General features: G+C 52.3%; 7 protein-coding genes across 7 annotated transcripts; 4 read left to right on the forward strand and 3 right to left on the reverse strand.

Moving 5' to 3' along the window:
• Nucleotides 1-1,304: 1,304 nt before the first annotated feature.
• Nucleotides 1,305-3,096, forward strand: VFPPC_00806 (serine/threonine-protein phosphatase 2B catalytic subunit; the record flags this gene model as incomplete). Its single annotated transcript, XM_018280753.1, has 3 exons — nucleotides 1,305-1,455; nucleotides 1,519-2,108; nucleotides 2,179-3,096. The coding sequence occupies 3 exons, from the start codon at nucleotides 1,305-1,307 to the stop codon at nucleotides 3,094-3,096; spliced, it is 1,659 nt and encodes a 552-aa protein (XP_018149060.1).
• Nucleotides 3,097-4,024: 928 nt separating this feature from the next.
• VFPPC_15229 (hypothetical protein) lies at nucleotides 4,025-4,538 on the forward strand (the record flags this gene model as incomplete). The annotated part of the gene is made up of 2 exons (XM_018292982.1): nucleotides 4,025-4,111; nucleotides 4,167-4,538. 2 exons carry the CDS (start codon nucleotides 4,025-4,027, stop codon nucleotides 4,536-4,538), a joined length of 459 nt encoding a protein of 152 aa, XP_018149061.1.
• A 645-nt stretch (nucleotides 4,539-5,183) lies between these two features.
• VFPPC_00807 (phosphoribosylglycinamide formyltransferase) lies at nucleotides 5,184-5,951 on the reverse strand (the record flags this gene model as incomplete). Its single annotated transcript, XM_018280754.2, has 3 exons — nucleotides 5,184-5,464; nucleotides 5,515-5,763; nucleotides 5,816-5,951. The coding sequence occupies 3 exons, from the start codon at nucleotides 5,949-5,951 to the stop codon at nucleotides 5,184-5,186; spliced, it is 666 nt and encodes a 221-aa protein (XP_018149062.2).
• Nucleotides 5,952-8,635: 2,684 nt separating this feature from the next.
• Nucleotides 8,636-9,748, forward strand: VFPPC_12900 (hypothetical protein; the record flags this gene model as incomplete). Its single annotated transcript, XM_018290677.1, has 1 exon — nucleotides 8,636-9,748. The coding sequence occupies one exon, from the start codon at nucleotides 8,636-8,638 to the stop codon at nucleotides 9,746-9,748; it is 1,113 nt and encodes a 370-aa protein (XP_018149063.1).
• A 23-nt stretch (nucleotides 9,749-9,771) lies between these two features.
• On the forward strand, nucleotides 9,772-10,080 carry VFPPC_12901 (hypothetical protein; the record flags this gene model as incomplete). Its single annotated transcript, XM_018290678.1, has 1 exon — nucleotides 9,772-10,080. One exon carries the CDS (start codon nucleotides 9,772-9,774, stop codon nucleotides 10,078-10,080), a length of 309 nt encoding a protein of 102 aa, XP_018149064.1.
• Nucleotides 10,081-12,699: 2,619 nt separating this feature from the next.
• Nucleotides 12,700-13,681, reverse strand: VFPPC_17366 (hypothetical protein; the record flags this gene model as incomplete). Its single annotated transcript, XM_018292983.2, has 3 exons — nucleotides 12,700-12,962; nucleotides 13,023-13,144; nucleotides 13,215-13,681. 3 exons carry the CDS (start codon nucleotides 13,679-13,681, stop codon nucleotides 12,700-12,702), a joined length of 852 nt encoding a protein of 283 aa, XP_018149065.2.
• A 518-nt stretch (nucleotides 13,682-14,199) lies between these two features.
• On the reverse strand, nucleotides 14,200-20,912 carry VFPPC_17365 (Myb-like DNA-binding protein; the record flags this gene model as incomplete). Its single annotated transcript, XM_022429079.1, has 3 exons — nucleotides 14,200-16,557; nucleotides 16,729-20,674; nucleotides 20,905-20,912. The coding sequence occupies 3 exons, from the start codon at nucleotides 20,910-20,912 to the stop codon at nucleotides 14,200-14,202; spliced, it is 6,312 nt and encodes a 2,103-aa protein (XP_022285904.1).
• Between the last annotated feature and the right edge of the window lie 1,597 nt (nucleotides 20,913-22,509).

Below are 22,509 nucleotides of genomic sequence, written 5' to 3' on the forward strand. Positions count from 1 at the left end.
GTCAAATCGACAGGGGAGGGGACGTTCAGAGTGCACTAGAAAGCCCAGAGTAAGCGTCGCCAAGATCTCTCGACGGACAGCCCTAGTTTCTCAGCTGCCACATTAAGGACGCCGATTTACATGGATGCTTCAGGAAGGTCGACTCATTCTAACCGGTGAGACATAATCAGCGCAGAATCTTAGGCCTGTCATCAACTCATAGACGGCAGCAAGTAAAAGAGTAGGATGAGACATTAACCAAACGCAAGTTACGTGCCGTTTATGGCATGGCAGTGCGAAGTCGTGAGCGGCGCCTAAGGAGACGATGGACAGCGTTGAAACATTTATGTTCACATGAATGTCTGGTTGGAACATGAAAGTTGAGGTTGCTAGCTGCAGATTCAGGTCGGCCGGGCGCTAAAGCCAGCACTTCAGGTCTAGGGCGGCTCGGCACGCAGTGGGCCACCGGAACTAGTGTTCAATGTTTGACATTGATCAGATTCCAGCATGAATATTATTAGCTGCTCAACTACTGTACAATCCCAACTTTAATAAAAAGCCAACACAGAGTCACGACACCTCTCTTTTCCATCGTGAGAGGCTCAACACAGTCTTCTTACGCTGGCAGCCCGAGCTTTGCGGGTTTGGGATAGCGCCACCAGCTACATATATCAGGTTCCGCCAAGATTAACTATTGATAGTCTGGTGTCCTTGCCAACCACAGCCGGCCAACTCTTCGGTGCGATACTTCAACTACAGTCGGGGGTCGAAAGTTTTCAACAAGTAAAAGGCATCGTATACCGCGTCCTATTCCAAAATATGTTGAGATGACTTGGTGTCAATTACCTAGGTATCTTTTACCTCACACTGTCAAGTACTCCGTACTCTGTAGAGAGCCCCAACATTGAAGCCCCAGCCAGCATTGCACAGCCACAGATAGCCTCATAAACACGGCGCACGGGTCGTCTGGGTATCTCAAACATTTCATAAATCCATCTAGAGAAGACATTCCCGACTTCCATCAAATACCACAAGCACCCCCATTCTTGTCAGGGCTGGTAAACGCACAATGGGAACATCAACGCTAAAACTAGGCAACAGCCCAGCCTGCAGATGCATGCCCAAACCGCATGTGGGAGCCTCAGGCACAACAGCCTGTTGTTCAATGTTCAAGTTAGCCAGGGCCTCCCGCTCCCTATGTATCATTCTCTTGTGATTTGGTCTGCATCAGGTCGTCTTAGTGATCAAAAAGTAATTGATCCAACTTCTGGCTCTTATGATAGATTCTTGAATACTCTTGATCCTATTCTCTTACAATCGCGGCCATGGACTCCGCCTTCGAGGACCGGCGTCACCAGCCAGTGGACAACACCATTCGCGCCCTCCGTAGAAAGAAGAAGGCCCCAGACATCGACTTGACAATCTATACCATGGAGGATGGCACCACAGTTAGCACCATGGAGCGAGTCTGCAAGGGTGAGTGACATAAAAGCACTAATCAACAATTGTTTTGCCTATCCTAACCCAAATTCAACCCAGACGTCCAGGCCCCCGCCATATTCACTCCCACGGAGGAGCAATTCTACTCCGACAAGTCCAAGTCCAAGCCAGATATCAATTTCCTCAGGCAGCACCTTTATCACGAGGGCCGCTTGACTGAAGAGCAGGCTCTCTTCATCCTGCGGAAAGGTACCGAGGTGTTACACGCTGAGCCTACCCTTCTCGAAATAGAAGCCCCTGTCACCGTGTGTGGTGACGTCCACGGCCAATACTACGACCTACTAAGGCTCTTCGAGGTCGGCGGCGATCCAGACCAGACTCGCTACCTATTCCTTGGCGACTACGTTGATCGTGGTTATTTTAGTATCGAGTGTGTTCTGTATCTATGGTCGCTCAAGATCTGTTACCCTAAGTCGATCTGGCTCCTCCGCGGCAACCACGAATGCCGTCAATTGACCGACTATTTCACTTTTAAGCTGGAGTGCAGACATAAATACTCCGAAGCCGTCTACGAAGCATGCATGGAATCATTCTGCAGCTTACCTTTGGCGGCCGTCATGAACCAGCAATTCTTGTGTATTCATGGTGGTCTTAGTCCCCAACTCCACACCCTTGATGACTTGAGAAACGTGTGTGCCTTGTCCTGCCCCGTCTCATCTGACTGCACATATACCATGCTAACGTGGACTCAAACATAAGATCGATCGGTTTAGAGAGCCGCCAACACAGGGCCTCATGTGTGACGTTCTGTGGGCTGACCCCGTCCAAGACTTCGGCCAGGAAAAGACGAACGATTACTTCCTCCACAACCGTGTCCGCGGCTGTTCGTATAGTTTCTCGTATCCTGCTGCCTGCGCTTTTCTCAAAAGGAATAACTTGCTCAGCATTATTCGCGCCCACGAGGCCCAGGATGCCGGGTATAGAATGTATCGCAAAACCCAAGCCACTGGTTTCCCTAGTCTTATAACTATTTTCTCAGCACCCAACTATATTGACTACTATAACAATAAGGCTGCTATCCTCAAGTACGGGGACAATGTTTTAAACATTCGCCAGTTTAACTGCGTGCCGCACCCGTTTCGGTTGGCTAACTTTATGGACGCGTTTTCATGGTCGCTGCCGTTTGTGGGTGAGAAGATGACGGATATGTTAATGGCCATTCTGAACACTTGCTCAGAGGAGGAACTGAAGGACGAGACTCCTTCACCTGCTTCCCTGAGGTCAGTGTCGCCGCTCGTTTCTGTTAGCCTCGACGATCCCGACTCGATAGAGTTCAAACGCAAGGCCATTAAGAATAAAATTTTGGCCATTGGACGAATGTCTCGCGTGTTCCGCGTTCTACGCGAAGATGCAGAGAAAGTCAGCGAGCTTAAGACTGCGTCTGGCGGTCGACTGCCTGCGGGTACGCTGATGCTCGGTGCCGAGGAAATACAAACCGCTATTCATTCCTTTGACGATGCTAGAAAGGCTGACTTGCATAATGAAAGCTTGCCACCGAGCCGCGAGGAGATTGTACAGCATAAGGATGAGGAGCGCGCTGCGGTGATGCAGAAGGTTGTAGACGAGACGGAAAACGACGAGAAGTTACAGCAACTGTCACAGAGTCTGGGATCTTGAAGTGCCGATGCCTTTGATGAGACAGGCTAAACTGGCGATGCCACTCGCTGCCTTTCACCATTGTACGAGGGTGTTGTGAAGCTGTATAAACATTTCGGTTGAAACTGAAACGCAATACCAGGCAAGTCCACTACGGTCCATAACCACGACGTCTTCCCAAGATGCGATAAATCCTGGGGAGATGGAGCGGCCTGTCTCTATACCAGCCAACCATTCAGTCAACACCGCCCGGCAACCTGTGCGGCGCGTCCTTTGTTTCACAATTTGCGGACGATATATACGGCTCAGGAAAGTCAGGATATGTCCACGGAGTTATTTGATCTTGGTGGTATCGTGGGTGCGCATAACGCTTGTACACCCAGCACATTCCTAGCGTATAACATGACTAACAAGCGAATCTAGCATGACGGAAACGATTCTTGCTCGTCAGCCCTGCTACCATCGCCAAGCCCAAGGCTTAGCGGGAGAACCGGCTCGTTGCGTCCAATAGTCAAGAACCCTGCGATGAGGCATGAATTACAGAATTCACGAGTCAGTCACCCAAGTATGAAACTGGTGTCCTTGGCGTTTAACCCGAATGTACGCTGCCTGAAAGAGGACCAGCTTGCTTTTCCACCTTTCAAGGAGACGATCTTTTATTTCCCTGGCAAAATGACTCTAGCCTCTCTGGCAATGCAACTGACCGCAGCGACTTTACGCGAAACAACTTGCTTTACGCAGCATGGCTATGAATAAAGTACTTTTAGCAACAGAGTTTCAATTCCACTTCATTATATATATCTCAGCTTACACCACATGAATAACCTCTTTTCTCTTCTCTACCCACATCGGAGAAGAATAAGACTCAACATTCCAATTTCATCATATCAGCCCTGAAGCCTCTGCACCAACCCTGGCTCCAAAATCAGCAACATTACCACCAAACAAAATGAAGTACTCCACATTCTTTGTCTTCGCCGTGGCCGGAGTCGGCATCGCAGCCCCTTCGCCAAACTTCAACCTGGAACCCCGTCAAGTAAGATAATAGCCACGCACTCAATCAACTTCGCATGCTAATGCACACTACAAAGCTTCCGACGACCGACGTTAGGCCCCCCGGAACTGACTGCAAGGTCAGTGGAAAGGTCGGATTTACAGGCGCCTTGGAATGTGAGGACGGCGATGAAAATTCCCCGGATAACAGGAAAGTCGGAACTCTCTGCAAATTCGGTGGTCGTAAGGGCGGTGTTGGTGGGTTTGCTTGCTTTGACAGCAATAAGGCTACCAAGGCAACGAAGCCGGACAACAGGCCGCTCGGGACGGCCTGCAAGGTCAGTGGGAAGTCTGGCTCCCCGGACTGCGATGATGGCGACAAGAACTCTCCGGATAATCGACCCAGCGGCACTGCTTGCAGAGTCTCTGGATTCAAGGATTTCTCACGTGGTGGGGAGTGCGTTGACTAGTCGTGGAGTTTTGGAGGCTGACTAGCAGATTGCGTGCTTGTTTCATTATCAACGTGTGCTGTTATTTTGAAAAGAGTTGAGTGTGCTGGTGTTGGTGCTGGTGCTGGTGTTGGTGCTAGGGAGATATTTCATGGGGCCAGGTGCTAGATGTGAGATGGCCGACATCCCGTTTGGAACTTGTTCCGTCTTGCCAGCCGGATCTCTTGTGCGACAAAGTTTGTTTTATTGAGCGTCGATATTTTGAAATTCAGAATGCAAAGGTTGTCTCGGGAAGCCAATTCCGTGGGATCCCAGTGTCGTGATCGAGCAGACTAAGAGCCGCGTGTTAGCTAGCCGAATTGAGTGGTTCAGTCGTTGTCGAATTCGAAGCCTCCATGCCTGAGGTTATGACGAATCTGACTCCTGTCCACACCGTCGTCAGATGATGGAACGCTACTGTGAAGCAGTGCTCGTATGGCTGACGATCTATCCAACCATCGGAAGGACTTGTGCCTTGTGTGCACCTCAGACACGTAAGCTTTGTTCGTTGGTGCTACCAGGAAGAAAGCCTCCCGGTATAAACTCATATCACACCAACACCACCACCACCCCAAGCCGTAGAGGTACATGAATCTCATAACCATTATTTTGCATCATTTACCTAGCTCACGGATTTTGTGACCTCTCGCTTCCTTTCCCCCTTCCCTCCACAATCTCCCTGGCCACCTTGGCCGTCGCATCCACAATCAACTTATGCTCATGAGAATGTATCCTCTCCTTCAACTCTTCCAACTCCTCTCCATTCCACTCAATCTCCTTCACCAGAATAGGCGTCCCCCTATCCACCTCCGCAATCACATAGTGCGCCATAATACCAGTGCGCGTTATTCTTCCAGCCTTCAACTCCTCAAAAGCGCGCTCAATCGCCCCAGCTCCATCAAACTCCCCTATGCAACGTAAGTAGCCATACCTATAGCCATCCTCTGACAAAACTTACCAGGTAGTGCCGGATGGAGGTTGATTATCCGCACGCCCGCCTTCTCAATAGGTTCCAGGAAAGCTTTTGAGAAGACATGCATCCAGCCAGCGAGGACAATCAGCTCCGGCAATTCCTTGCCCGGTGATAGAATCTTCGCTGCTAATGCCGCGTCGTATCTTTGCCGGCCCTCTGTTACTTTCTGCTGGTCTGTTTCTCCCTTTTGCAAGAACCCGCCGCTGACTAGGTTGAAGTATTCCCAGGGGATGCCTGTTTTGGATAAGTTTTGTGTTTAATGCATGTGTATGGTGGGAAAACATACCTGCTTTGTCTGCTCGGGCAGTTGCGTGTGCGTTTTTTCGGTTGGTGATGAGAGAAATGATGCGGCTATTTTTGAGGGCATCTGTGGATGTTGCGTCTATGAGAGCCTGGAAGTTGGAGCCGAAGCCAGAGGCCATGACTAGGATCCGACATGGCGAATCCGTCCCTGCCATACTGAGGAATGTGGCGATAAAAACGGAATATTAAATTGGACAATATGTATGCGTTACTGGCTTGAGTTACAATGTTCCCATCGTCCCAAAATTTCGACGTTGAAAGGGATCACGTGATGGTTAATGGATGGTTTGAGGTGCAGCCGCCAAGCGGGGCGGTCTCTCGGCACGGTCCACAGTCGGATCACACAAAATATAGCCGGCGCACTAGCGACGATATAAGGGACTAAAATCGCCAAAAAGACCAAAAATTAAAAAACATACAACACCAGGTATTCGCTGGTCGTCACCGACCCAACTACTAATCCGGCGCTCGCATGATTATCGCTCGGAGATCGGACGGGATCCAGATTTTGCATGCGGCTGTGGTCGTATGTGAAGGCTTCTCGGTCTATTTTGCTTATAAGTCTCATCCAGACACACATTATGAGTGTGGTATGAAGAGGAATGGAACAAATCTCAGGGAGTGCAGTATCTGAGGATACCTTAGTATGAACAAATCTCATCTTTCAATATGCTTGCTTTCTCTCTTGGCCTCGGAAGTCAACGTACGTCGACCTGCCGTTCACATGAGCAACTGCCAGCAAATTGGCACCTTCCGATGTTGCGCACTGTTCTTTCTCCATAGAAGTTGTTTCTATTCTCTCCCCACCCCCTGGCCTAGTTATACTACCCCAATTGACTCCTAGCTGCCTCCGTTCTCGGGTGAAGGTGTTCGTGACGCACCGGGTGAATCCGATTGACTTGGTTCCGGGACTATTTCTGCGTTGGCTCGCGGAGCTTCTGAATCCATCTCAACAATACCTCCATTCTGCTCTGTAGCCTGAAGCTCCTGTCGGCTATTTGACTCCATTTCTCGAGGCATCAACGTCGAGCCTATCTCTTGTCAGCCTTCGCCTTCAGTACATCGACAGACAAATACTCACCAAGTAGTTCGTGGGATTTCCGAAGAACTGGCTTGATGTCCTTCATCTCTGGCGTTGATGTATCATTGCTTTCCGGCGATATCACTTTGCACCGGTGCCGCCGATACCACCATATCACGAGTATGAATATGCCGATCAACACCGCAATGGCGACGACAATAGCCGCGGGCACAGCCGGTGACAAAGTTGGACCACCTGAGCTACCTGGCGATGGGTTGCTCGTAGGAGTAACATCCATGTTATTTACAGTGCTAACAGAAGGACTGCTCGATAGACTGTTTGACTCGCTAGTTTGTACATTGCTTGTTGAGACGGTTGTAGACGGAGTACTAGTCGATGTACTTGTCAGAGCACTGGTTTGCGTGCTGATCGAAACGGAAGACTGCGTACTGCGTTCAACATTGGTGCGAGATGTGCTGCTAACTGAAGTACTGACCGTAACGCGAGACGTACTGACCGACCAACTACTTGTAGTTTCGACTACACGGGCTAAAGACTGATTAGAATACCGTTGGAAACTCATCACAAGCTGGATCAAAACGCAATGGAATATTGCTCGTACTTGAGCTTAAGCTGGTTGAGCTGGTCAAAGTTGGCTGCGGCATAATCGCCACCGTCGGAGAGCTACTGATTGACGAACGATCCTCCGCAAAAGACTCCTTACAACTACTCTCAGAAGTCAAAGCCTTGGGAAGGTTGTCAAGCCCAACGCCGCAGTTCTTCTCAGTACATTCCGTAAGAGGAGAGTTGAAGAAGTGCCGCTCCACGCCCTCACAACCACATGATGCGACTCGGTTAGGGCTGCCCGTACACCCAAAGGTTTTGCTTATTATATCGAGGTAGCAGCTGCGAATGCAAGGGTCAATGTCGTCGATACCCCTGGCAGCTATGCCGTGGACGACGAGGAAAAGGACCCAGGCCTCTAGTTTCGCCATATCGTACCCCTAACCGTGATGGAGGCGAGTTTCGGCCGACGACGTCAAAGTGCCGCTGCGGACACCAAGGGCGGGAGAGCAACCAGGCCCCAGCTGAAAAGCTGAAGAAGTCTGGAACCAACATTTCGCGGGGGACGCTTTATGTATATCTACGGAGTGGTCTTTACCTGGTGGGTAAGTTAGATTGCGGTTCGCTGTGTGGCTGGTCTTGTGTAACCGTCTTGATGTGTTGGTTCGCGGTGCGTGAGGGAGGTCCGTGGCAAGCTGTGAGGACTCGAAAGAGGAAGCTGTTTACATGTAAATTATCTCCCGAGGTTTAAACCTAACTTCTGTGTGTACAGTGACTGTCGTGCGGTAATCTCCATGTCACATGAACGATGGCGGCTCCGTTGGTAGAGACAGCATTTTCCTTGCCCTCAGCCTCATAACGACTCTTGCAAGGTACGCCCTTGAACTTGGGCAACGTAGAAGACCAAGTTGCTATAGATACACAGGCTCTTGTGCCAGCACTGAACACGCCAAACCGCCTCAAGTTGGAATTGTCCGTCAACATGAAGTGTCGTGCTGGTCTCAAGCTGCTCTGAGCTGCTCTTGTCTGGTCAAGTTGCAGCTGCCAATTGTCAGTCGGCTGGTGACAGCTGTCAGGCCCGTCGCTTTAATTTTTATACTGCCTGGTGCCTGCTTATCGTTCCTCCTTTCTCAATGTTCCTCTTATTCTCCCCATTTGATTTCTTTCATTCTATTCCTAGTTGCCTAGCACCACCCATTTTATCGACGAGATTTCAAAATGCCCGGACCTTTAAAGATGTCTCAAAGGCTGCAGAAAGCCAAAGACAAGGCAGGTGAATTTTTTGACGAAGCTATTGCTTCAAGCAGAGAGTTTCTCAAGAAACACAGTGCACCAATGGATGAAGGCGACGACGACATTGGGACCGTTGAGCGCCTTGTTGGCCCTCCAAGGCCAATATTTGATGAGCTTTGGACGAGAGAAGATGAAGCATCACTGCGTAACGCATGGGAGATGTCACAGCTACATGACGACCTTCGAAGTACTTCTCGGGTCAAGTTTATGGCTAAGCTTTGGACGGCATGCTACAACACAATGCATTGTTCGCCTTGTGCCCTCGTGTCACCAAGATACAAGCTTATATTTCAGGGTTCTATAAGCCCCAAACACGATGACAGTCCCGAACCCGATAATAGTCTTGGACAAGTGGAGAAAATTGTTGCCCAGCTCGTTGCTCCCACCCAAGGAGCCAGCAATGCCATATCTACCTTGGTATGCCACCCCCTCTGGCAGGGGAACCCATCATTTCTAGCCACTGCTATTCAGTGTGCTGTTATCTGCCGTACCGACGACAGGCGACCATGGGTAATGGCCCTAACCGCCCGGAATATTCCTGAAATAGAAGCTCTAAGAGAGCGCGTTGCTTGTCCTCAGACTGAGCCTATCAGCGCGACACTGGCTCAGTGTGTGCAAGGTATCAGTGGGGGTGACGTTGTGCCGACCCTTCTAGCCTTTCTTGACTGGCTTGCGCAGAGGATCAAACGCCCAGAGATGGCTGAGGTCGAGGGTGACGGCGGCATGTACCATGTTCAGCTCAGGGACCTAAACAACATCATCGGAGCCCTTGATACGTTCACCTGCCGTGGGTTCCCCAGGTTTATGAACACGGAGTTCATAGAGGCAGCCACACGGTGGAGTTTGTCACAGCTATCGTTCCCTAAGCAAGCTGAGGTAGTGGCTTTGCACGAACGCTCGACGCTTCATGAGCTACGAATGTTCTCTCGCAGCCAAAGGCGCATGGGGAGAGACTCACCCATGGACATGGATATGGATCAGGAGCATGATGGCAGGCCCGAAGCGATCAAGGGGCCAGGGCCAGAGCTAGAGGTATAAGGACTTGCGTAGCCTTGCTCAAGATGCCAGGCAAGGCACAAGACGCTCACCAGATTCCTTCGACGAAGAAGAGACATTCAATCCGGATCAAGGGTCCAGCCCCGGCGAAGAGAATGCAGATGCACGGCAGGCCACAGAGCCTCCCCCAGATGAACATGAACAAACCGTTGGTCAAGGGACTCACGGCCACGGAATTCCTCGACAAAGGCGATGCCGCGCTGGGCACAGAAGTATCTATAAGCATCGAAGACGTCACCTTACAAGACGAGGCATCCAGAACAGATGAGAGTTTGTACCGAAGGCAAGCCAATTGGAAGCCATTCCTCGCCTAAGCAGACTTGGAGAGGCGCCCTCCTCAGGGGTTGCCTTGGGATCAGCTACCCTTTTGAGTGCCAAGAAGCTTGGAATCAACATTTCGCTGGGACGCTTTATGTATATCTATGAAGCGGTCTTCATAGTGGGTAAGTTGGATTGCGGTTCGCTTTGTGGTAAATCCGCAAGCAAAAAGGTGTGGCAAGCAGGAGTGTGGCAAGTAGTAGATTTACACACAAAAGAGCGTAGCAAGCAGAAGCGTGGCAAGTGGTAGATTTGCTAGCAAAATAGTGTGGCAAGCAGAAGTATAGCATCTGGTAAATCTACACATAAAAGAGCGTGGCAATTAGAAGCGTGGCATCTAGTAAATCTACATATAAAAGAGCGTGGCAATTAGGAGCGTAGCAAGTAGTATATTTGCTACCAAAAGAGCGTGGCAAGCAGAGGTGTGGCATCTAGTAAATCTACACACAAAAGAGCGTGGCAAGTAAGAGCATAGCATCTAGTAGATTTACACACAAAAAGGTGTGGCAAGCAGAGGTGTGGCAAGCAGAGGTGTGGCAAGTAGTACATTTGCTAGCAAAAAGGTCTGGCAAGTGGCTTGAGTGAGGGATGTCCGTAGAGCTGTGAGCAACCTAAAAGGGGAAGCTGTCTTATGCTGGGGGGACCTTGCCCTCGAGATTTAAGGTGCGTTGTGTTGCATTGGTTGCTCTTGCTCCTCTTATGTTAATGAGTGATGATTGTGCTGGTGCGAGTGGTGCAAGACGCTCTGCTTATGAACACCAGGTCACAGAAAGGCGCCTTATGAGTTTTTCTGCCAACTCTCAATCTATGTGAAATGACCGTTGAGAGACTCACGCCTTTGGTTTAGATGTATTCTTTGAACGCGTTCTCTGGTTGATGTTCTTTTGGATATGTAAACGAGGTCAACAACTTATAACTCAGTTATTGTAAATGAACCTTGTAGCCCAAACCGTATTCAAGACAGTCTACTTAAAATCTTCCGCGTCCAACCTTCACGCCCAAGCCCAGGACCTCTTGCCTGCACTCTTCAAGCTTTCATCTCCCAACGCCACCCACAAGCACAATCCAGATCTTCAACCCATCCGCATGTCTTTCACAAATACCCTCACAGCCGAGACTCAGTCACCCAAGGCTGCGCCTCTTCAAGGTCCATCTTATCCTGCCAACTAACTTGGTGATCATTCCACCTCTCATGCCCATGCTTCGCGCAGCAGTGCCCGTAATACCCCCCAATAGGCACGTACTCATCGCAAAGAGGACACTTGTGATGGTTCGTCTTCTTCATGTGCTTGCGCCGATCATCCTCCGTCGGAAGCGCCTTATCACATGTTTCGCAGCGGTTTGGGGCGTCGTGGCCGTCTATGACGTAAGCTTTGAGGATGACTTCTCCTGCTGCGTAGGGCATTTTGCGCTGTATTTAAAAGAAGGAATAGTTTGAGTATGGTATTTGAAAGGAAATTGGAGAGACGAGATTAAGAGTGCGGATGGTTAGTATAAGTATGGCACTGCCTCGTATTACTCGTATGCGGGGGGCTATGCGTGAGGCTGTCACGACATCCGAATTAGGAAATGGTAACAAGGTTGACACGGCTGATTTGTACGAAATTTGCTTATTTTCGTGTCGCAGTTTGCCTTGCGGTAAAATGGTGAAAGGCGTTGATTGGGCTTTGCACGAATGCAGCCAGGTTGCCTTGCTTTTGAATACTGAGATGTTTGCCATGGTAGACTTACAATCGAGTTCCATCCGACTGCAGCTCACGCACCGAGTCATGCGTTACGACAAATGCAGAGGATAGTTTGAGTTTTATAAGAAACTAATGCCTCAGTCGTAGAGACTCGAATGATCGTGATACACTTGTATTGAGTGACCATCATAATGACAGCACCATTGATGTGCATCCCCAATACGTAGATGGACATAACTACGCTCATTGTATTTGTGATATTTACAAACTCAATTCACCTATGTCTGGTGTGAAATTCCAACATCACCTGCCAGCCGCCAATGCCAGCCGCCAGCCGCCAACAAATCCATCAGCTGCTCGTCGCCCGGTTCTACCATTTGTAAGTAAACAAACAAACCAACTCCCTTCACTGCACCTTGCCAATCTGATAAACGTCATATATCAACTCACTACCATTCAATTTCTTTCCAATCAGTAACACAACCATGCTCTCCCAATCTTGGGCCGCCGCACGCGTCTCTATTCGCAACTTCTTACACGATTCGCTTTCCTACCGTCGACGAGGCAAACGGTGCTGCGGCAATCAGTCGATGAATGGGGAAATATAACCATGGCGCAAGAACAAGAGCCCTCAAAGCAAGAAAGTGCGTCTTCTTACCATTGTTTGACGACGACTAACATTATAGCCTCGGATGACACCTTCTTCACATCGTGCTCCGTGCAGAGCGACACTTCAGGTATGCCTGACTCTGAAGAATACACCAAAACACTGACAGTATAGATGTATCACTGTCGCCGGGTGATAATGCCATTATCAAGCATGGGCCCCAACGATCCGTAAATGTGCAGAATGTGCAGGTCGTGCCGGCATCATACCTTGAGATTGAGCCACAAGACACTTTTAAGCGAGAAAACGTTCATTCAAACGCGTCAAGACAGGTAGCCGACGAAGAGAATTCCCGAAAGCCCAGCAGCCTCCAACATCGCAACTCTCATCACCATACCACACAAGTCCAAATCAGCGCACACCAAACCTGCAACGACACTCACAGATGCAAACTCCGAGACTGGAAATTCACAAACTCCATCCTCTTTGCATACAATACCATGTGCGGATGTAATGCAGAACAAACACCCCTTTACACCTGGCTGAAGCGGCATCACAGCCAATGCAGACCAGACAGCGACTGTGTCTTACTGCTCAGAAAATTAGAATCGCGGGATCTAAATACCTCCGATGACAAAGAGAAAGCGGCATTCTTCTCGATATGTCGTCCGAGTTATGAAGCTATGAATTGGTGTGACTTGCCTAAATGGGGAGTATCGGACCTCACGAACGACTGTAGTGTGAGATATTTCACACCAGATATCTTTGCTGATGTTTACGACAAACATACATGTGAGTATTTACAAGTTTTGGAAGAAATAAACTGAATGCAGATGGCAGGTGAAGATGGTCGAAAATCGCCGGATACGTACCGCCTCTGGACGACTGGCTGTTCCCAAATTCCACAGCCTCACCCCCATAGACGGACGTCCTTCCACACCGCAGATGAGATTGACTTGACCGACGATTCAACCTCATCCATCTCCACAGGCAAGTCTCCCACCTCAACGCCGCATCTCTAACAAAACCAGACAAACACCACCGAATCCTCAACTGGCAGGACAAACTACCCAACCACCCCAGCAGTGCATCTCTTTCAAAAGACCCTCTTCCACTGGTATGTCCCCCATCACAAACGTCTACATACGACTGACGCTCCCAGTCCCCAACCATCGCGCATCTCATCAGCACCAAAACCCGGCTACAAGTACGACTATCCATGCTGCACGCAACACTAGACAGTATCACCAGACACGCGGGCCGCATTCTCAGACGGCGCGTGCAGACACAAGACACTGCAGACATGTATGTAGAGGCGTGTCAGGACGAGTATGAGCAAAGGTTGAGTGGTGAAGTTGAGAAGATGAGGGTGTGGGAGGATGAGTTGAAGGGGTGGATAGAGAAGGTGGGGGAGGTGGTGGGCGTGGGGTGGGAGGAGGTTAATGGGGATGTGGGTGAGATGGAGAGACTGGTGAGGTTGATTGATGAAGGGGAGATGGAGATGGAGATGGGTACGAAGATTCACAGTGACAGGTGAGGGAGACAAAGGTGTAGATGTAGATGTATATCAAACATGCTTTCGTACTGTCCACGAGCAAAGGTAGATAGTACGAATCTACAGACTACAACATAAATCAGACACTTCATGACACAGCAGATGCACAAATCCCATCCTATTCAACCTCACTGTACCTATACAAAATCCCAAACTACCGACGCCACTACATTTACATCATTTTCCCACATCATGAACAAAAGAAAGAACAAAAACTATCAACACATATCGCAACATGAAATCAAATCAAAGTCAAGTCAAATCAATCTCACCGCCTATACTGATCGGGATGCCTCTCGTACTCGTGCGGCCGTAACCCCCTACCCATGACGTCTCTCGGGTCTCTAGGATCTCTTGGGTCCCTGGCATCCCGCATCTGCATCTCCCTTGGATCGGGTGCAGGATACCCCGTTCCGGGTGGTGGACCGCGAGCATCGTAGCCCGGCGTGTAGCTACGGGGTGGTTCTCTGGGATCTCTTACCCCAGGACCAGGTGTCGATGCGTATCGAGCGTAGCCCTGTGCCGGCGAGGGCACCGGTTCCGGGGCACGGGATCCTGGTGGTGGGTATCGACTTTGCATGGAGTGTTGGGGTGGCTGCGAACTGGCAGCGTATACCGGAGCACCGCGCTCGTCCCTCATGCCCACGTGCTGAGGGGGAGGGGCAGACGCCCATGCCTGAGCAGGAGTAGATGGTTTCGGTGTCGATGAAGGGTGTGGTGGTGCCCATTGCTGTTGGGGTGGAGGGCCCTGGGATGATTTCGACGGCTGAGTTGGCCACGCGTTGGCTGCGGCAGCCTGCTGTGGCCAGGCATTATCTCGGCCGGAGGGAGGAACTTCTCGCGATCTAGACGGGGCTCCGTGGCCGCCGTATGGGGGAGGAGACGCGGCGTGAGGAGGGGGCTGTGAACCCGGGCCGTACGAGGTTGGATAGCCGCCTTGAGGGGGGTATTGTGGCTGCGGCTGCTGAGCGGGAGGGTATCGATGTGATGTCTGAGGAGAGTTGTTTCCGCTCTGGTGGCCGGGCTGATACGGCGCGTGCCCACGGTAGTAAGGATCTCTCTCGGAAGGCATGGGCTCATTGGCCATTCTCATGCCAGACCGTGGAGCATCCATGAGAGGAGGTTGACTTGGCGAGCCTCCGTATGTGGGCTTTAGAGATGGCATGGCCGAAGCACCACCAGATGCTCGTCCGTAGGGAGAATACTGTGGTTCTGGCTCGCGACGCATCTGCGAAGGAGGTGCAGGTCCTGGAGGTGGTGGTCTCCCCATTCCTTGGGGCGGAGGCGTTGCCGACGGGCCAGACGGTGCATTGGATACCTCGCTGACACGTTTCGACGCCGGTGGCGGATCGTCGTTTAACAGAGACATGATGTTGGAAGTCTTGCGAGGTTCGGGCGGCGGCGGCGGTCTCGATGCATTTGGGGCCGCAGTCGCTGGCGGTGCGTGACCATACGGCTCCTGAGCCTGGCCTGGAGGTGGCCGCTGTTGCATGGAGGACATTGGACGAGACGATGGGCCTAGAGGGGGAGACTGCACAGCAGACGGATGATCCATGATGCCTCGAACGGCGTGACCTGGTGGCGGCTGCTGATGCATCGGCGGTGGATATGCTTGTCCGGCAACAGAGCGAGAAGGTTCCTGCGATGGCGGCCGTGACAGCGACAATGGTTCGCCTCGGGGTCCCTGGCCAATGCTGGACTGGTGTCGATGGCCATACGCTTGCTGTTGTTGGTGCTGTTGATGGTGCTGCTGCTGCTGCTGCTGCTGCTGCTGTTGTTCGTAATGACGCTGCTGCGCCAGCTCTGCCTCGGGGTTCATCCGCATCGACTGTCGTTGTTCGGCTTGCCTGGCGGCCATTTCTCGGTCCCGGTCGCGTTCACGCTCGCGCTCGCGTTCTCGTTCTCTTTGTTGTCGCTCGAGCATGGAGTCAGGATGTGCTGGTTGCATTGGCTGAGCGGCAGCCAACGGTCGCTGGTCTCGAAGTTCGGGAACCTGGTTGGCACCGCCTTTGGGTGGCAACGGCACCCGCTGGTGGCCTTGTGCAACGTCACGCTCTCGTTGCTGCTGCTGCTGCTGTTGTTGTTGCTGTTGTTGCTCGGGGAAGCCAAAGGCTTGGACGGGCGCACGCAATGCTGGACGGGGGCCAGGCGACATTGCCTGTGAAGCAGGCTGAGGCACGGCGTGCTGCTGAATAGCCAGAGGAGGCTGCTGCTGTTGACCGGGTCCGGGTTGGGCCAGCTGCTGCTGCTGCGGTGGAGGCGGAGGAGGAGGAGGTTGTTGGTGATGCTGCTGCTGCTGCTGCTGCTGTTGCTGCTGCTGAGTCGTCGGCGCTTGGGCAATGGGTACACCGTAGCCAGAGTACGGTTGGGATCGAGGAGGTTGGCTTGCCGGTTCCATCTTCGGTTGGGCTGGCTCGTTGTGCATTTCCATGCCCGGTGCCACAGCCAATGGCCTGGTCGAGCCAACTGCAGACGAGGTGTCATATCTCCTGCCTCGTCCACCAGTTGTGGGCTGTGGTGGATCGGGCCGCTTCTCTCCTCTGGCCCGCTTGCCATCGGATTCTTGCACAATCGTCTCCCATTCGGGTTTGCCCTGGTCCTTTTGACGGATAAAGTAATTCTTGACCTGTATGCGGGCGTGGCCGGAGGGGGCCCGAGTTGTTAGCCTTTGTACCACATACCAAATATATAAAATGTATATCAACGCGCGCACGAAAAAAACACAAAACATTTCACCCGACACGTGCTTGCATGTGTGGGATCCATCCATCATCCATCCATCCGTCCAAAAACTTACCATTACTGCTGTCTTGGACCCCATGTGAGCTGCAATTGCAGTCCAGTCAGAGCCAAACGATCTTAACAAGAGCGGGAAGTCATTAGATTCAGAAACACTCCAGTAACTCGAGGCTTGCGCCGGAGCCTTGCGCTCGTTCTGCGGCTGCGCAACATTGAACGTCGTCATGGCAGGCTGAGGTGGTGGAGGTGGTTCTGGCCGCAGCGAGGGAGCTGCCATGACCTCTGAAATGGAAGATGGAGGCATTGCCTTGACCCGTTCCATGCCTGGAACAGCCGCCTGCTGTTGTTGCTGTTGCTGTTGCTGCTGCTGCTGGATAGGGAACGGCGGATGGATGCCAGGAGGCACATTCTGCTCGAATCCAGCCGACAGCACGCGACCGGCTTCCGGGGGCACCGGTAATACTGCTCCTGCTGCTGCTGCTGCTGCTGCTGCCGCCGCCGCTGATGGAATATCAGTTGGCACCCTGGAACTCGACCGAGACCTGCCCTTTCCAGAACCACCTCCAGGCGTGACGGACAGGGATTGGTTGGCCCTGGATGCCTTTGCGTCCTTGTCCTTGTCTTTATCCTTGTCTTTGTCCTTGTCCTTGGCACGTCTGCGACCTCTTCTGCCGTCCACCTTTTCGCCCTGCTCTCCTCGAGCTGCTGCCGAAGCGCCCCGTCGTCCGGGAGTCCCAGCTGGTGTAGCATTCTCGCTGTCTGTCGCCGGCTGCTCGAATCCCCACGTAGGGGCAGCAGCTCGGCGTGGTCTCCGTCGCTCTCCGTTCTCGCCAGTCTCTTGATTCTCCTCGTTTCCTTCATCGCCATTTCCAAGTTCGGAAACCAAAGCACTCGATCTCTGTTTGCCTCGTCCGCCCTTCTTTCGCCGCTTAGGCTGCTTCTTGAGCTTCTCTTTCAAGTTGAGGTCCTTCTTCATTAGATAGTAGTATTGAATGCAAGTGCCAAAGTCACGGTGCGGTATAACCTCTGCAATCTTGCCCCACTGTTTCGGGTTCTCCAGATAGCGCTTCTCAAATAGCTCGTTTTCTTCCTCGGTGAAGTTGTTGATGGGTGGCAGGACGTGCCAAGCTGCGACCAAGCGATCCTGAGGCGTGTAGCCAGATCGATCAGTGTATTGAGCCTTTGCCCTCTCTTCGGCATCCCAGTGCATCTCAGGAATAACTGCTTCCTTCTCGCTGCGGTATTTCTCCTTTTGAGCCCGCAACTCACGCTCCTTTCTCTCTTCATCCTCCCGCATAGATGCCTGCAATACCCGCTCCAAATCTCGCTCCGAGGCAAACCTCCTGCCGGTGCTGCGGCCTTCTGGTTTGGGCTCCGGGGTGACTGTGCCTACAGGTTCAATCATGGGAATTGCCACGGAAAACTTGTCTCTGCTCTTCACCGCAGCTGGGTCGTTGGAAAGGGTGAAATCGAGATACTGGAGATAATTGTCCGCGTAAGCTTGGCGTGCCTGCTGTTGCCCAGTGGATTCCTGCAGATGAATCTTGTCCAAGTGTTCCGTGACATATGCATCAATCACAGGCTCTGTGTCAAACGTCGCCAGCAAGTCCTTGTCCTTGACCCAAGAATCACAACTGTAATCGGGCAAGCTGTCGATAGGCGGCGTTGTCATGAACCGACGGACTGTCTCCACGTCCAAATAGGCCTCGTCCTCGGATTCGGTTTCGTCGTCTTCATCAGGTATCTGCGATGGCGTGCTGGGCGGCTTTGAGCCAATCTCGGTGGTTTCTGGAATCGATTCGGGCGGCTGTGACGGTTGCTTCACGCCGTCGCGAGCAATAATGGAGGCACCGGACGTTGAGGCACCAGATCGGGATACCGGGCGAGAAGATGGCTTGCTGGCGCTGGCTTCCTTTGACTGAACATCGCTGGCGGGCATGGATACTGCTCGAGGAGGGTCAATGTCCATTTCTTCAACTTTCGCTGCAGGACCGGGCATCGAGTCGACGACATCTGTTTTGGGAGCTTCTTCAGACTTCGCCTTCGTAGGTTCTTTGGCGCCCTCGTTAGACCCCCCCGCGGCATCTGTATCCTTGACTGGTGCAGTTACATCTTGATCTTTGGTCATTTCGACATCAAGTGTCTCGGGAACTGGGCCAAGAATGTCCCTCAAACCTTCGCTCTCGTTTAATATTCGTGCCATAGATCCATGTGATAAAGCAGCAAATCGTGTGAGGACTTCCGTAGGTAAACTTGGTTTGGGCAACTTGCTGAGTTCTGCTTCAGTTTTTTCAATTTCCATATCAAAGTAATCGGCCATATCCTCGTCATCATCCGACTCCGAATCTTGGTCTCTCGGGGCAATCTTTGGGGGCAGCGCGAATCGCACAACACCAACCGCAGGACGTTTTCGAGCTCGTTTGATAGCTGGTTCGTGCTTCGCCGCGGTACCATTAGCAGTGGTAGGATAGTCCTCCTTGGCGGGATGTTTAGATTCAGACTCCCTAGTTGCGGCTGGCGGCGAGTATATCTCTGATTCAGACTTGACCGTAATCTCGCCAGGCTCGGCACTGTGATTCGATCTGGCCCTATTGTCGAAGCTGGCTTCGCGAGGGCCAGCGTCAGAGTCACTACTACGAGGCCTCTTTTGGTCCGGTTGCAGGAGATCAGCTTCCCGACTCTCCCGTCGCGCGTTCGAGCTTGATTGTGTGAATGTCTGAGCCCTCATCATCTTGGGGGACACTGGAGCTTTCTTCAGATCCGGGTTGATCCATTGTTTGCTTGAAGGCCTTTGCTGCTGCGCTCGAGGTCCCACAGGAATAGAAGGACTGTCATGGCTTCCCGCCCTTATCGGACCGCTCGCAGTGGCCGAAGAGTCCATTGGCGCAGCATTCCCAGCAGAACCAGGTCGATCAGACAAAACACGCGGAGCTGAGGGAGGAAGTTTGCCACTATTACTTGTTGTTGTCGTCGCTGTGGTCGCCGGTGCACCATCGCCCCCGGTGCGACTGGGAACGGTTCCGAATGCCGGTGCTGAAGGTGCAACGGGAGGCGGAGAAACGTCTCGACCTTGGGTGGACGGCTCTTGAGATATCGACGGTCGGCCTTCCTTCTTCGGGCGAATTAAATCACGGTCGTTTCGTTCGCGGTCATCTCGGGGATCGCGCCTGATGATGTCGGCATCTGGTGGATATCTATCTCCACGGTCACGGTCATCCCGATCCCGACCCCATCGAGCCTCCTGAGATCGACTTCGGGGATAGCGGTCGCCGCGATCATCGTAAGGTGTTCGTGCCGGACGTCCTCGGTCGGGTTGCCAGTCACCTCTTCCTCTCCCTCGCCCACCACGCATAAACCCACCACCGCGTCCGAATGGCGGCATGCCAAACGGCGGGTCTGAATTTGATGAGCCAGCAGACGGAGGACCGCCGTCCCTAGACCCCCGACGAGATCTATCGGCATCTGGTGGGGGGCCGTCTCTGTCTCTATCGCGAAAATCTCGTGGTGGTGTTCGTCCACGCCCAGGCGGTGAGCGACGGGCCCTGAAGTCTCGCGATTCCCTCCAATCTCGATCTCTCTCCCGGTCCCGGTCCCGGTCTCGTTCGCGGTCACGATCACGGTCGCGCTCCCGACTGCGCTCATCGCGATAGCGGTCCCGGTAATCTATGTCGCGATCCCTCCCACGATCTCTGCTTTCGTCTCGCGAGGGCCAAGGTCTGCCCCTGCCTCGTCCTCGACCGCGAAAGTCGCCCACGAAGCCACCTCCTCTAGGACCGCTCGGGGCGTCGACAAGAGCCTTGGGGCCCCTGGGGGGTTCTCTCCGTAATGAGTCGCCGAATCCATCGCGGTTAGGTGGAAATCCAGACGAATTTGACCTGCCTTCTGCCGAGGATCGACGACGATCATTGTCCCCATACTGAGAGGACCTGTCGAAGCGGTCTGGAGATCTGTCTCTCGGCGATCTTGACCGACGGTCCGGATCGTACCTAGAGTACCTGGACGCCCTGGGGAGCGAAATATGATTAGCATTTCACCATGAGCTTTGGGTGATGGTCGGCCCTTGGAGCAGACTTTGGCGGGACATGCACGCGCGCAAAGTCAAAATCGCACACTAAAAACCCGGGGCGGGCCACATGCACACGGACGGGAAGTGTTATCAAGAAAACAAACACACACATACATTTGTCGCGTTCACGGGCAAACAGCCCGATATTCTCGGCGCGCAGGCGAGTACGATGGCATCCGGGTGCAAAGGCTGATGGTGGTGGCTAATGAATTGCTGGGGCTCGGATGCGGATGTGGTTGTGGTTGCGTGAGGTGCAACTGCAGTGCAATGCAGTCGAGGCCGGTCCAGTCGAGGCCTGTATCGTCTGGTCTGATCTGGTCGGGGATGGCAGACACAGACACAGACACAGACACAGACACAGACACAGACACAGACACAGACACAGACACAGACACAGACACAGACGCAGATGGCGAGACCTCAGCCAACCACTTGACTTGCTGCCCACTTGCACCTTTCGATGACCCCCTTCAATGTTGGACCTCGGAGCCTCCAGTCGGCTTGGGGTTTGAGTTTTGGTCTGGTGTCTGGGGGCCGGCGACACGGACCAGCAGGGACAATGAGCGCGTGTCTGGGACTGGAAGCAGAAAAGGACGCAAGATGGAATGTGCTGTAGTGGAAAGGAACGTCTGGTGTGTGTCTGGTGTGTTGCAATTTGCTGGTGAGGCGTGAGGGCGTTGCAAAGGGTCAAAACGGGCGTGCAGACGGCAAGGTGATGAAGAGTTCAAGATGCCCCAGCCCAGGTTCCTCATCCCCATCAGCCCTTCAAAGTTGAGCATTTTGAGTGGTCATGTCAACTGGTCCTTGTCTGGCCTGTTTGGGTCAACTTGACTGGTCCATTCTGGTCTGGTCTCGTCTGGTCTTGCTGCATTACAGCGATCGCGTGGCGCTTGGGCAAATTGAACGAAACTGCCGCCTGACGCTAGTCTATTCTTGGCCACAACAGTGAACCATGCCCGTTGAAGCGAACCGAATCTGACGATTCCATCTCTCTCATGCATTTTATCATTGTATCATGTAAATACGAGTAGAGCAGACATGCAACTTGTAGAGCATCAAATTTCATCAACCGTTGCTTGCATCCATAAGCAATGCGACCAGACACCATGTACTCACATACCTCACCGTTCACAACCGTTGCAACTGTCTGGTGCGGTTGCACAATCCGTCGACAATCGACCTCATCTCGATCCGCGTGCATTGATTCCAAGGGTCCAATTAGCACCACCACATTTGCGTGCCAATCTTAAAAGAGGCTTCATGTCCAACCTGCACGTATACAATGTACATGGACCGTTTTAACCTCGTGCTGTCTTACAACGGTTCGGCAACAAAATTTATACTTCGTCACATATGCGGTCTCCAACCGTCGCCTTCACCTTGACACTGATGTTCCCGCCGCAGCACACTTACCCGCTGCAATCCGTGGTGAAAAGTAGCCAACATCCAAGTATACACTGGCACATTTCAATATATCTCAATATATAACGCGATACGCAACTACTTTTACTAGCAGGTAGTTTGAATAAGTTTGACCCCAACTGTTTATTCATCACAAAGCCCCGCAAATTCCATCCCCCCAGGTCCCCTAGGACACGCAAGAAAATTCAACACCACACATGCACCAGACCCATCCAAGTTGAGTAATTGTGGAGACTTTCAAATTTCATCATAACCTCACTCACTCATATAAAACATTCAAGCAAAGTCTCATACACCGTGAGATAGACAGCCATCATTCACACTTTCATCACCCAATCCGCCCGCCCAAGC

The sequence above is a fragment of the Pochonia chlamydosporia genome, chromosome 1 (genome assembly GCF_001653235.2).
Source record: "Pochonia chlamydosporia 170 chromosome 1, whole genome shotgun sequence".
Classification (NCBI taxonomy): Eukaryota; Fungi; Ascomycota; class Sordariomycetes; order Hypocreales; family Clavicipitaceae; genus Pochonia; species Pochonia chlamydosporia.